This window comes from Mya arenaria, chromosome 2 (genome assembly GCF_026914265.1).
Source record: "Mya arenaria isolate MELC-2E11 chromosome 2, ASM2691426v1".
NCBI classification, from domain to species: domain Eukaryota; kingdom Metazoa; phylum Mollusca; class Bivalvia; order Myida; family Myidae; genus Mya; species Mya arenaria.
Genome location: NC_069123.1, coordinates 69448002 through 69463344, shown reverse-complemented (window position 1 = coordinate 69463344; position 15343 = coordinate 69448002). Strand labels below are relative to the sequence as shown.

The 15343-nt window shown below is 38.7% G+C and overlaps 2 protein-coding genes across 3 annotated transcripts in view; both read left to right on the top strand.

Annotated features, from left to right (window-relative positions):
* Positions 1 to 15343, top strand: part of LOC128205504 (uncharacterized) — a 115030-nt gene that overhangs the window by 13455 nt on the left and 86232 nt on the right. Inside the window, exons 1-2 of one of the 2 annotated variants that reach the window (XM_052907213.1) lie at positions 3029 to 3074; positions 7423 to 7482. The gene's annotated coding sequence lies outside the window, so the exon portion shown is untranslated. Of the gene's footprint in view, positions 1 to 3028; positions 3075 to 7422; positions 7483 to 15343 lie in introns of those variants that run through there. The other variant, XM_052907222.1, reaches the window with a different exon arrangement.
* LOC128216821 (paternally-expressed gene 3 protein-like) lies at positions 12940 to 13809 on the top strand. Its single transcript, XM_052923507.1, has one exon. The coding sequence runs from the start codon at positions 12940 to 12942 to the stop codon at positions 13807 to 13809; it is 870 nt and encodes a 289-aa protein (XP_052779467.1).

The window sequence follows — 15343 nt, the reverse complement described above, 5'->3', positions numbered from 1 at the left end:
AATGTCTAGTAATGTTACAGGAAGAAGTGTGACAGTTTAGTGAACCATGTTTTACCTCACTTCACAGCAATGTCTAGTGAATGTCACAGGAAGAAGTGTGACAGTTTAGTGTCCCATGTATTACATCACTTTACAGCAATGTCTAGTAATGTTACAGGAAGAAGTGTGACAGTTTGGTGAACCATGTTTTACCTCACTTCACAGCAATGTCTAGTGAATGTCACAGGAAGAAGTGTGACAGTTTAGTGTCCCATGTATTACATCACTTTACAGCAATGTCTAGTAATGTTACAGGAAGAAGTGTGACAGTTTGGTGAACCATGTTTTACCTCACTTCACAGCAATGTCTAGTGAATGTCACAGGTAGAAGTGTGACAGTTTAGTGTCCCATGTATTACATCACTTTACAGCAATGTCTAGTAATGTTACAGGAAGAAGTGTGACAGTTTGGTGAACCATGTTTTACCTCACTTCACAGCAATGTCTAGTGAATGTCACAGGTAGAAGTGTGACAGTTTAGTGTCCCATGTATTACATCACTTTACAGCAATGTCTAGTGAATGTCACAGGAAGTTGTGTGACAGTTTAGTGTCCCATGTACTGTGAAATCATTAATGTTCGTGGGGCATTAATGTTCGTGGTTTTCGTGGGTTGGGTGATCCTCGAATTCAAGATCCCACGAAATATAAACCCTTTATTCACTTTTTCAATTGCCTTGTTACGTACATACTCTAGTATATTCTTTACAGAGGTCGCAGTATACAGTGTTAAAACCTGTCTCACTGTATAACTTACGATCATTATTCTGTTAATATATTATAACTGCCTTTAACAAATAATGAACCAAATCAATTAAATGTGTTTTATGCAGCAAAGGACAGTTATAAGCACGTGGTTAAACGTGTGCTGTTAATGAAAATCTCCAAGTTTACAATATGTGCGTGATGAGTGTCCATACTCGATTTTTTTATTTAATGAAATAATTAATCGATTACTAGTACATTGAAGGTTACTAAGCACCGAACGTGACAATATACGCACCTTTTCGGTGTTTTCACAGTTTGCAAAATTCTTAATTGGCATTAAATGGCATCCCCTATCTGTATTTATGATCAGGGTACATCTTTTATTACCTTTATTCCCAATTAAATCGATAAGTGACATGAGTATATGCACTAATTGGCATGTCGTACCACATTAGCGAGTGTCATAAACCGAGTGACGTAGAAGACGGAAATCACGGGCCAGCGCGTGGATATTATGCAGACGATCGCATCTTCGATTTTTTTTTTTCAAAAATGAAAATCCACGAATTCAAGTACCCACGAAATTGTTTTTTTTTGGCAAACCACGAAATTTCATGCCCACGAACATTAATGATTTCACAGTATTACATCACTTTACAGCAATGTCTAGTGAATGTCACAGGAAGATGTGTATGAGTATGGAGTGACATGCTACACCACTCTTCACAGTTATGCTTCTGAATTTCACAGAAAGTTGTGACAGTTTTGTGTTGCATGTAGGCTTCATTGGAATGCCTGCTGAATGTCGAAAGAAGTTGTGTGACAGGTTGGTGTGAAAATATTTTCCCCACCCCCCAACAGTATCTTTGGAATGTCCTAGGAAGTTGTGTGACATGCTTCACCTCTCTTTACAGCAATGTCTGCTGAATGTCATAGGAAGTTGTGTGACATGCTTCACCTCTCTTTACAGCAATGTCTGCTGAATGTCACAGGAAGTTGTGTGACATGCTTCACCTCTCTTTACAGCAATGTCTGCTGAATGTCACAGGAAGTTGTGTGACATGCTTCACCTCTCTTTACAGCAATATCTACTGAATGTCACTGGGAATTGTGTGACAGTTTGGTGTCACAGAGTCACCTTCCATTCCAGCAATATCTGCTGAATGTCACAGGAAGTTGTGTGACATGCTTCACCTCTCTTTACAGCAATGTCTGCTGAATGTCACAGGAAGTTGTGTGACATGCTTCACCTCTCTTTACAGCAATATCTACTGAATGTCACCGGAAATTGTGTGACAGTTTGGTGTCACAGAGTCACCTTCCATTCCAGCAATGTCTACTGAATGTCCTAGGAAGTTGAGTGACATGTTTCACAAATCTTGATTTTCCAATGTAATTCTGGAATCTGTATTGAGGTTTCTGTGTAAGCTCTTGAAGATGCATTACTGTGAAAACAAAATGGAAACAGCAGGCTGCAGTTGTCATTTGATTTATCAAGCTTCCATGACTTGCCGTGAACAGGTACACCCTAGATGTTGGTCTTGAGGGAGTCCTTGAAGGTGGAGAGTGATAAGATAAGAACTATCTTTACAACCATTTGGCACAGTTATGCAGTTATTCCATATCACTCTTAAAAAAACAAGTGGGATTTTTTATCCTTCTGGCTAGAGACTGAACCTGTGGAACCTAGCTACTTTTGATTTGATTTGGTTTAAGTGTTTATGTGTGTCATGGTAATTTCTAACCTTTCAGTAGAATCTGACGTTTTTCGCTTGAATGTAGAGCTGTTTCTGTGTGATGTCTCGCTTGAAAAACTTTTTATACAATGTTGTGAGTGTCTGCATGCAGGAAGATCAAACTCATAAAATAATATAATTAAAATATCAATTTTTTCATCATTTGTTCTTTTAAGGAAGTATTCTGTGGTAACTTTTTTTTTTAAGGAAACTGTCCACAAGCTTAATTTTTTGTCATGTCATAATTAATAATGATCAGCATTAAGTTTTTTAATGTAATATCTAGGATAAACATGTGATATTTGTACAAGTCATGTTGATTTTGCTTGTAAACAATGAATATAAAATCATTTATCAACAACAAATGTTTGGCAGGAATCTTTCCTCTTTGAAGACATAATGTATTGTAGTCTAATGAGTAAATTATGTGATTATCATGAGCATTTTCGTCTTGACAGTAGTCGTTGAACCGTCTCCAAGATTCTGTCAATTCCTGGGCCTTCGTTCCAGGCGTTCCTTTGGTAGATACATTCCCGTGTAATTGTCTTCCTAAGAGTGGGCTGTGAAAGGAATTTAGGGATGTAGGCTTTTAGTAAGTCTGTTAACACTTTGTTTTATTTATAATTCATAACTTTTGTTGTGTCTAGAATTATTACATACTTTGTGTTGGACTATTTTTGTGCTCATGTCTCATGATTGGCATTTCAGGAATAAGGTCTTTGTGACATGTTGTCAAGTTGTTCATGATATATGAAAACACAGTGTGTGCAGTATTAAGTGTGCACTGGTATGCTGGTATGTTGCATTTCAGTCAGGAAGGTTTAGTTAGTTTTTACAACAATTGTAAAACAAGATATTTTAACATTATATAAATCACATTTGTTGGCACAATACCCCGAGTGTGTGGTCTTGAGTTGCACCATTAACGCAGAGGTCAACGTTAAGGTAATAACAAAACATGGACAAATAGTCGGACTCTGACAATTTAGCTTGTCTGGTTTTCAAAAAAAAGAAGAATATGTATTATGATAGACTTGGCGTCGTCCTTGGCATCATTGTTGGGCATGCAAGATTTCAACTGTTTAAGATATTCACATGAAACTTAGTACACATGTTACTAGTGACAGAATCGGCATAATGTAGCATAGTACACATGTTACCAGTGACAGTATCGGCATAATGTAGCATAGTACACATGTTACCAGTGACAGTATCGGCATAATGTAGCATAGTACACATGTTACCAGTGACAGTATCGGCATAATGTAGCATAGTACACATGTTACCAGTGACAGTATCGGCATAATGTAGCATAGTACACATGTTACCAGTGACAGTATCGGCATAATGTAGCATAGTACACATGTTTCCAGTGACAGTATCGGCATAATGTAGCATAGTACACATGTTACCAGTGACAGTATCGGCATAATGTAGCATAGTACACATGTTACCAGTGACAGTATCGGCATAATGTAGCATAGTACACATGTTACCAGTGACAGTATCTGCATAATGTAGCATAGTACACATGTTACCAGTGACAGTATCGGCATAATGTAGCATGTTTTGACACGCATCATTGATGCTCTTGTTTGGTTCCAATGTTTTGAGGTGTATGATGGTGCTTATTGTAATGACTTCTCATATTTTTATACTTATTGCGCGTAAATTGGGTACCACTTTTGTATGGAGTAGTAAATCTGCTCTAAATTGTACATCAAGGTTTGCTATAAAACTTTATTTCTTTGGAATGCAGATAGTACATGGTTATTATTAGCTTCAGAACTTAGTTTTGTGCTCCATGATGTGTGTAATAGACAGATTCAGATTTTGTCATCGAAGGGGCGCAACTAGGTGCACCCCTTCCCTTGAAACCTAAACATTTATCAAGTGTTAGGAAACCATGGTGCATTCCTGTGTGTTCTATGGATATTGTCTCAACCATATTGACATATTTTGACATTAAATGTTAACTTGGGGTGTTTGATGGGAGGTGGCGACGAGGTTTGAAATAAACATAAATTGTATTTTCATACTGATATTTATCATCGTTGAATTGCACATTCAATTATTATTATTTCTGATTTTTTAGCTCTACTGGCCAAAGGCCAGAAGAGCTTATGCGATGGTAATGTGTACGTAGTATGTGCGTCCATGCGTCTGTGCGTCCGTGCGTCTGTAAACAATTCCTTGTTAACACGATATAGCCTTCAGTTTTGATTGTATCTCGATGAAACTTGTACAGTATTCAGATATCCATAAGAGGTTTGTTCCTTTTGAAAACCAGCCAGATCCGCCCATGCATGCCTAGATTATGGGCCTTGATAGTATAAAAAATCAGTGCGTCTGTAAACAATTCCTTGTTAACACGATACAGCCTTCAGTTTTGATTGTATCTTGATGAAACTTGTACAGTATCTACATATCCATTAGAGCTCGGTTCTTATCGAAAACCAACTAGATCTGCCTATGCATGCCTAGATTATGAGCCTTGATAGTATAAAAAAATGCTATTGTGTAAAAAATGCTTGTGAACATGATACAGTCTTCAGTTTTGATTGTATCTTGATGAAACTTGTACAGTATTCAGATATCCATAAGAGGTTGATTCTTTTCGAAAACAGTGATGTTGACCACACAAATCCAGCCAGTAGAGCATAGACCCTTTTGGGCCTCTTGTTTAATGATTATGGTTGTCCTGGATTTCGATTCAAATATCGGTTATGAAATTTGTCTGATTATCCAATACTAATACTGACTGGCACTGATTGACAACAGCAATGTTAAAATGAATGCAACAGTTAAAGATTTTGAAGACTACAAATGTTAGATCTATATTTGAGGGTTTTAAGTGAAAAGGTTTTACACCACATTCAATAAAGAAGCAGATAGAATGATTTCACTTTCAACTAACACATTGTCCTTGGTCTTCCAGACAGTCTTACTGGTAAATGATTGTTTTATTGCAGGAGGTGAGATTATATCAGCCGTCACATAATATTATTTTAGTGCTCTCTTTATTAGCTGTTGGAATTTTGAATAATTACCAAAAAATATTTTTAGACAAATAGATATCATAACTAAGAATCCATCCCGCAGCTAAGGGATTATTATATTCCCAGTTTCTACCAGCTATTACAGCTTAATGTAAGTGCAATAGTTTCACCCACAATTACCCGCAGAAAAACATTTACATGGCTTTTTGGCAGGAATTTGTTCTTCAGTCATATCTCCTCCCATTTTGGCAGGAATTTGTTCCTCAGTCATATCTCCTCCCATTTTGGCAGGAATTTGTTCCTCAGTCATATCTCCTCCCATTTCCTCAGTCATATCTCCTCCCATTTGTTCCTCAGTCATATCTCCTCCCATTTGTTCCTCAGTCATATCTCCTCCCATTTGTTCCTCAGTCATACCTCCTCCCATTTCCTCAGTCATATCTCCTCCCATTTCCTCAGTCATATCTCCTCCCATTTCCTCAGTCATATCTCCTCCCATTTCCTCAGTCATATCTCCTCCCATTTGTTCCTCAGTCATATCTTCTCCCATTTCCTCAGTCATATCTCCTCCCATTTCCTCAGTCATACCTCCTCCCATTTCCTCAGTCATATCTCCTCCCATTTCCTCAGTCATATCTCCTCCCATTTCAAGAGCATAGCATCAACATAAAATAAATTACTTATTGTAAAACTATTTTGCTTTTTAACATTTGTCTTCTTGACCTGCATCTTTTTAGGTGTAAGCTCATTTGGGGAATCAGCTGTGTTTTGTTTGCCCTGTATGTCATCCTGCTCTTGTACACTTAAACAATTTGCAAACAAATATTGCCACTTTACTTGAATATAGCAAATGGAGTGCAACTATGTTGGTTCAAATGCATATCACATGTTGGGGTTCAAAGCTCAGATTTGTCATCTCTTATTTTACAACCACTTGAAGGATTTCAAACTATTGAGTGTCATGGTTGATTTAATGGATGTGATGTGCACACCGCATATTTCAGTCATGTTGATTTTTCATTCAAGGTCAACTTAGGGGTCAAAGGTTGGACAGTCATTTTTGTTTACTTTTCAACAACAGATTGCACCAAAGGGTTGCAAAATAATTAAGCACATATTTATCACATACTGCAGAGTTCATTACATCATGCAATGTTAATTTCAAAGCCATTTTGGTTCGAAATTATACTCTGATAAAATGCATCGTATAACATAAGTTCCCGACATGCCTTTGCCATTTTAAATCCTTTTACGATGGGTTTGCTTCTTTAATAACTTTTATTACTAACATTGTCTGATGTATGAACATAGTAAAATAAATAATGGTTTCTGCAGAAAGGCACATTTATGTGGAGCAAAACCAGTCCAATCACCTTTGGTAATATGTTACTATAAGTATCAGCAATTATCAATGTTTAATTGCTCTCTCTGTCATAATTACTGTTTTATCTAAGGTAATAGAAAGAAGCTGGCCAATATTAACCACTGTCTGGGATTTTTTACTATAGCATCAGGTTATTAACTCCCATAAATTGCAAAGCACCACTTTTTTCAATATGCTTTATTTACGCTGTTCAAAGACCCATTATACTGACCTTATTGAGTTAAGGTTAATTTTTTGAAAAACATGTTGAAGACAAATCCTGGGGACACAGCCCTGTCCTGCTTGCTGACCTTCAACAAAACATGCAGGCACAAATCAGGGTGTGGTCATGTATCTGGTCAAACTATGGCGAAGTAGTTTACTAGACTGGTAAAATAATATGTTGAACCTTTAAACTCTGTTTTTTGCGCAATATTGTTGCAACAGTCTTGTTACTTTTACAGGCATTTTGCGATGAATATTTTCACATTCCAAGGGAGGCTACCATGCCTATCAGCAAACGCCTTCCCTATGTTACTTGTTTCCTGGCTGATATACTTCTCTCCCTCTATTTGCAGGTTGGATTACTGACTGCGGAGTTGATATTCTGGTCAGGGATTGTCTCAGAGATGATGAAGGTGAGATAAGCATGCTGGTATGTTGTGGGTGGTCATACACTGGGTGGTATCCCTTGTAGTAAATACACATTTTTGCCTGATGGGAGTACATTTTGCGGTACATTTTTTATGGCAGTCTTGTTTGCCTTGCACATTATACACCATAGAAGGCCTCTAAGATGTTTTTGTGTCCCCCATGAAACATGGCAGATATAGAGATATGTATATCCAGTGGCGTCGTTGTGGTCACTGCTATTCATTGACGCAAGCCCCAAGCAGGGATTCAAATCAAAACTCAGATCCAAAGTCATTAATGTTATCCACTTCAGCCACCAATGTTGGCATGCTTGATAGTTAACGATGGTTGGACAAAATAGTCTTTTAAAATAAAGGTGAATTACAGGCTCAATGTTAATTTAAGTAAGCTTCATTGGCTTTTAATTAATCTTTATTGACCTTACCCACAAAATCTTTTTTCATTGTTTTTTTCTTGAATTAAAATAAATAAAAACATATTTAGTACCCTTCCACAAAGCTAGTATAAGGCTATAGTTATTCTAGTCATATGATAATTTCCATTGACATTTCTGAGAAGTGTTGATCTGTTCCAAGCTTTCAGCCACTTGAGTGAGAGACAAAACTTTTTTAAAGCAATAAAACAATTTCACAATTTTCATATCTCAGAATTAAGGTAAATTGCCTGTCAGTTTAAAACAGGCAAGCTGTAAATGGCAGACAATTTGAGAAACAATTTACATTATTTTCCCCTCACTCTTAACCTATTTGCAGGCAACCAGAAACTCTTTTGACCTATGGTATTAAGCGAATTTCAACATTAGAGCAACCTAAAGTTTGTAGTACATACCTTGTAACTTAGACTAGCTTCTGTCTGTTATATATAATGTCTGTGAAGATAACAATGATGTTTCATTAAATCTTAAGAACATTGGTCAGCATGGGAAATTCTTGCACATGCAATTTATTTGACATTTCTCTCTGGCAAACATGGCCATTGACTTACTTAAATACTTGTATGAGAAATCTTGTGTTCTATGTAGCACAGGAAGAAATTCATCTACACTCAACTATTTCTTTAACAATTCAATTTTTTCTTAAAGAGTTACGGCTCTTGAATTAGTAAAAAATGATCTGGATAAACTTTTCTGCATACAAGAACAAAATGTTTTGTACTTACACTAATGAAACATATGAATGATGGTCAGCATGGAACGACTGGTGCACCTGCCTTCTTCTTTATATTTCACTTGGTTTAACAAGAATTATGACCCTTGACTTCGTAAAAAAATGTATGAAAGAACTTGTGTCACATGCAGCACTAAAAGTATTATGCCTCCTCTCATAATACTCCATAGGAATGTGTGTCAGCATGGGCTGTTGTGCACTTGGAATGGCTTTCATATTTTACATGTAAATGTCACAACTCTACATCTAATCATTACTGTGTCCATGCAGCCCCCTGGAATTACCACTAAGATTGTTTAAGTCTAATTTTTTAAATAAAAATGTGTCTGATATAAATGATTGGATTTTATTCACCTGAAATGTTGATACCTTTCATCTAAATAATATAAAAGAATACATTTAAATTTGAAAACATCATGCACTCTCCATTTTGTGCGGACAGATTTTTCTAGAGAACTGCACCATTGCCTCGTGGAGAAGCTAAATTCCCTCAATCCTGGTACAATAAGCTTAATACCCTGGCCTGGCAATCTCTCAAACTTCTTCAAACCTGTTAATCCAACAGAACTTGCACTATTATGTTATTTTCAGAACTGGTGCAGATCTTAATGATGCATTGATGAAATGTAAAATATCATTGTATTTCATGTACATGTATGCTTCGGCTTTGGTGTTTATTAAGACAAATCTCATGTTGATATAAGAAATAAGGATGCCTTCATGTATTAGCTGCACATTTCCATACACTGACTCTCCTATCTTGAGGCCCTATGAGTTGTTTTGGCCAGATGTCTTTTATTTTTAAATGGATAAATGTAATCAATAGTTTGATTTTAAAATAGTTTCAGCAATGAAGAAAAAATATAGAAGAAAAACAACAAATTTGTTGTTTGTCTTAATAATATGTTTATCAGAAATTGTATTGGGGCCTCACCAAGTGTATCCTGCTTGTTTCATCATGGTGTGTGATGTCAATGTTTCATCATGGTGTGTGATGTCAATGTTTCATCATGGTGTGTGATGTCAATGTTTCATCATGGTGTGTGATGTCAATGTTTCATCATGGTGTGTGATGTCAATGTTTCATCATGGTGTGTGATGTCAATGTTTCATCATGGTGTGTGATGTCAATGTTTCATCATGGTGTCTGATGTCAATGTTTCATCATGGTGTGTGATGTCAATGTTTCAACATGGTGTCTGATGTCGATGTTTCATCATGGTGTCTGATGTCAATGTTTCATCATGGTGTGTGATGTCAATGTTTCATCATGGTGTCTGATGTCGATGTTTCATCATGGTGTCTGATGTCGATGTTTCATCATGGTGTCTGATGTCAATGTTTCATCATGGTGTCTGATGTCGATGTTTCATCATGGTGTCTGATGTCGATGTTTCATCATGTTGTGTGATGTCAATGTTTCATCATGGTGTCTGATGTCAATGTTTCATCATGGTGTGTGATGTCAATGTTTCATCATGGTGTGTGATGTCAATGTTTCATCATGGTGTCTGATGTCAATGTTTCATCATGGTGTGTGATGTCAATGTTTCATCATGGTGTCTGATGTCAATGTTTCATCATGGTGTCTGATGTCAATGTTTCATCATGGTGTGTGATGTCAATGTTTCATCATGGTGTGTGATGTCAATGTTTCATCATGGTGTCTGATGTCAATGTTTCATCATGGTGTGTGATGTCAATGTTTCATCATGGTGTGTGATGTCAATGTTTCATCATGGTGTCTGATGTCAATGTTTCATCATGGTGTGTGATGTCAATGTTTCATCATGGTGTGTGATGTCAATGTTTCATCATGGTGTCTGATGTCAATGATTGAAAAGGGAGATATTCATTTTGATATGTAACATAAAACTGTTTAATGATTGAATTAATTCAATGCATGCACAATCTATTTGTATATTGTTGTACACCAGCAAGCAAGCATTATGCAAGAACATATCACCTCTTGGGTACCCATCATACACCAGCAAGCCGGCATTATGCAAGAACATGTCACCTCTTGGGTACCCATCACACAGCAGATAGCCAGCATTATACAAGAACATGTCACCTCTTGGGTACCCATCATACACCAGCAAGCCAGCATTATGCAAGAACATGTCACCACCTGGGTACCCATCATACAGCAGCAAGCCAGCATTATGCAAGAACATGTCACCACTTGGGTACCCATCATACACCAGCAAGCCAGCATTATGCAAGAACATATCACTTCTTGGGTACCCATCATACACCAGCAAGCAAGCATTATGCAAGAACATATCACCTCTTGGGTACCCATCATACACCAGCAAGCCAGCATTATGCAAGAACATGTCACCTCTTGGGTACCCATCATACGCCAGCAAGCAAGCATTATGCAAGAACATATCACCTCTTGGGTACCCATCATACACCAGCAAGCCGGCATTATGCAAGAACATGTCACCTCTTGGGTACCCATCACACAGCAGCAAGCCGGCATTATACAAGAACATGTCACCTCTTGGGTACCCATCATACACCAGCAAGCCAGCATTATGCAAGAACATGTAACCACCTGGGTACCCATCATACAGCAGCAAGCCAGCATTATGCAAGAACATGTCACCACTTGGGTACCCATCATACAGCAGCAAGCCAGCATTATGCAAGAGCATGTCACCTCTTGGCTTCCCATCATACAGCAGCAAGCCAGCATTATGCAAGAACATGTCACCTCTTGGCTTCCCATCATACAGCAGCAAGCAAGCATTATGCAAGAACATGTCACCTCTTGGCTTCCCATCATACAGCAGCAAGCCAGCATTATGCAAGAACATGTCACTTCTTGGCTTCCCAGCATTCACCAGCAAGCCACTTGGGTACCCATCATACACCAGCAAGCCAGCATTATGCAAGATCATGTCACCTCTTGGCTTCCCATCATACACCAGGAAGCCACTTGGGTACCCATCATACACCAGCAAGCCAGCATTATGCAAGAACATGTCACCTCTTGGCTTCCCATCATACACCAGCAAGCCACTTGGGTACCCATCATACACCAGCAAGCCAGCATTATGCAAGAACATATCACCTCTTGGGTACCCATCATACAGCAGCAAGCCAGCATTATGCAAGAACATGTCACTACCTGGGTACCCATCATACAGCAGAAAGCCAGCATTATGCAAGAACATGTCACCACTTGGGTACCCATCATACACCAGCAAGCCAGCATTATGCAAGAACATATCACCTCTTGGGTACCCATCATACACCAGCAAGCCAGCATTATGCAAGAACATATCACCTCTTGGGTACCCATCATACACCAGCAAGCCCGCATTATGCAAGAACATGTCACCTCTTGGGTACCCATCACACAGCAGCAAGCCAGCATTATACAAGAACATGTCACCTCTTGGGTACCCATCATACACCAGCAAGCCAGCATTATGCAAGAACATGTCACCACCTGGGTACCCATCATACAGCAGCAAGCCAGCATTATGCAAGAACATGTCACCACTTGGGTACCCATCATACAGCAGCAAGCCAGCATTATGCAAGAACATATCACCTCTTGGCTTCCCATCATACAGCAGCAAGCAAGCATTATGCAAGAACATATCACCTCTTGGCTTCCCATCATACAGCAGCAAGCCAGCATTATGCAAGAACATGTCACCTCTTGGCTTCCCAGCATTCACCAGCAAGCCACTTGGGTACCCATCATACACCAGCAAGCCAGCATTATGCAAGATCATGTCACCTCTTGGCTTCCCATCATACACCAGGAAGCCACTTGGGTACCCATCATACACCAGCAAGCCAGCATTATGCAAGAACATGTCACCTCTTGGCTTCCCATCATACACCAGCAAGCCACTTGGGTACCCATCATACACCAGCAAGCCAGCATTATACAAGAACATATCACCTCTTGGGTACCCATCATACACCAGCAAGCCAGCATTATGCAAGAACATGTCACCTCTTGGCTTCCCATCATACACCAGCAAGCCACTTGGGTACCCATCATACAGCAGCAAGCCAGCATTATATAAGAACATATCACCTCTTGGGTACCCATCATACACCAGCAAGCCAGCCTTATACAAGAACATATCACCTCTTGGGTACCCATCATACACCAGCAAGCCAGCATTATGGAAAAACATGTCACCTCTTGGGTACCTATCATAAACCAGCAAGCCAGCATTATACAAGAACATATCACCTCGTGGGTACCCATCATACACCAGCAAGCCAGCATTATACAAGAACATGTCACCTCTTGGGTACCCATCATACAGCAGCAAGCCAGCATTATGCAAGAACATGTCACCTCTTGGTTACCCATCATACAGCAGCAAGCCAGCATTATGCAAGAACATGTCACCACCTGGGTACCCATCATACACCAGCAAGCCAGCATTATACAAGAACATATCACCTCTTGGGTACCCATCATACACCAGCAAGCCAGCATTATGGAAAAACATGTCACCTCTTTGGTACCCATCATACACCAGCAAGCCAGCATTATACAAGAACATATCACCTCTTGGGTACCCATCATACACCAGCAAGCCAGCATTATACAAGAACATATCACCTCTTGGGTACCCATCATACACCAGCAAGCCAGCATTATACAAGAACATATCACCTCTTGGGTACCCATCATACACCAGCAAGCCAGCATTATGGAAGAACATGTCACCTCTTGGGTACCCATCATACAGCAGCAAGCCAGCATTATGCAAGAACATGTCACCTCTTGGTTACCCATCATACAGCAGCAAGCCAGCATTATGCAAGAACATGTCACCTCTTGGCTACCCATCATACACCAGCAAGCCAGCATTACACAATAACATGTCACCTCTTGGGTACCCATCATACACCAGCAAGCCAGCATTATACAAGAACATGTCACCACCTGGGTACCCATCATACAGCAGCAAGCCAGCATTATGCAAGAACATGTCACCTCTTGGCTACCCATCTTACACCAGCAAGCCAGCATTATGCAAGAACATGTCACCAGCTGGGTACCCATCATACACCAGCAAGCCAGCATTATGCAAGAACATATCACCTTTTGCCTACCCATCACCTGCCACCTCTTGGCAACACATCATATGTTTTTAAGCCAGCATCATGCAATATCATATCACCTCCTGGCTACCCGGCAAGCTCTGGCAAGCCAGCTTTATGCAAGAACATATAAGTTCTTCACCTCTTTGGTACTATCAAATACAAAAGACCAGCTCCATGAAGAACATGTTACCTTCTTGCTACCCAACTTACACAAACAGCCAAAACCTGCAAGAACTTGTCACGCCCTAGTTACTCAAATGCAGAAACAAGCAACTCATTTAAGAGCATAACACTTTCTGGTTTCCCAACCTATGCAAACCTTTATCAGCTTACGCAAGAACTTGTCAACTCGAGGTTATATACCCAACTAGATACAAGAATCTTTATTTAAAGTCAGGTATGTGTTAACAAGAAACATTAGCTCAATGAGCTATTTTCCGACATGAATATACTCAGACAAGCCAACTCGTGCAAGAACTTGTCATCTCATTGGTACCCACATACACAAATAGCCAGCTCATTCAAGAACATGTCACATTCTTGTTACCCAACATGCACAAACAGTGAGCAAGATTTCAATTACAGTGTAGATGAAACCATCAGAAAATGTCAGACAAGTAAGAGAAGTTTTACATTTACATTTGGTTATTTGCATTGGTCATTAAGCTTGCACCTTGAAAACAGAGCTATATATCTTAGGATAGTTCTTAAAAGTCTTTATGATTGTACATTCTAGGTGGCCTGAAGCTACTTGGGTTGGTTTCTTCTACAATAAAAGTGTTGCAATACTTTACTTTTACAACAATAATATGGCATTAAGCTTTACTTTAATGGCCTCAGATCAGCTTTTTAAAAGATTAGGAGCACAAATATTTTTCAGGGTATTCTCTGGTAGCACTTGAGAACTCAGGTAGGCCATGACTCATATTCCGTTATGAAATGCCACTTGTTTTACCCAAGTATCTGTGATTTTCAGAAGATATTTAGATGTAAGTCTGAAATATATTTTGATAAAATCTGAAATTGATTCAGTTTATGTATTTTGTCCGTATCTTGTCCCTCAAAAATGATTCCTTCAACATTAAGAAAATAAACTGATTTAGTAAAAGATCACTCTGAGTTTTGTATCCAATTTTGATATTCTGTAACCTTAAGATTTATCAGTGTCAAGTTTATTATGCTAAAGTCACCAAACATGATATTATTATGTGCTTTACTCATTATGACTCATTATCCATTTATAAGTAAATACCATGGTAACCAAACTTGCCATATGGGCCAATTTTTTCTATTTTTTTCATTTTCAAGCTTATGGCATGACAAGGACACTAAGCTGAAGAGATGGAGATTAACAAGGCAATACATTCTTTTATTTCACGTTTATGCCAAAACCACTGAGTTGGACAGATGGGCTTCAAGAAGATAATACAATCTTCTTTCTTAAGCGTATGTCAAGGACACCTAGCTAGGCAATTCATTTTTCTTACTCAAGTTTATCCCTTAGGTCACTAAGCAGATGAGCTTCACTTTATCTCAAGTCACTAAGCTGAACAGATTGGCTTCATTTATGCAATTTATTATCATT

Bases quoted from the DNA above. Each gene is read 5' to 3' on its own strand.
- LOC128216821 (XM_052923507.1), top strand. From the start codon at position 12,940: ATGTCACCTCTTGGGTACCCATCATACAGCAGCAAGCCAGCATTATGC.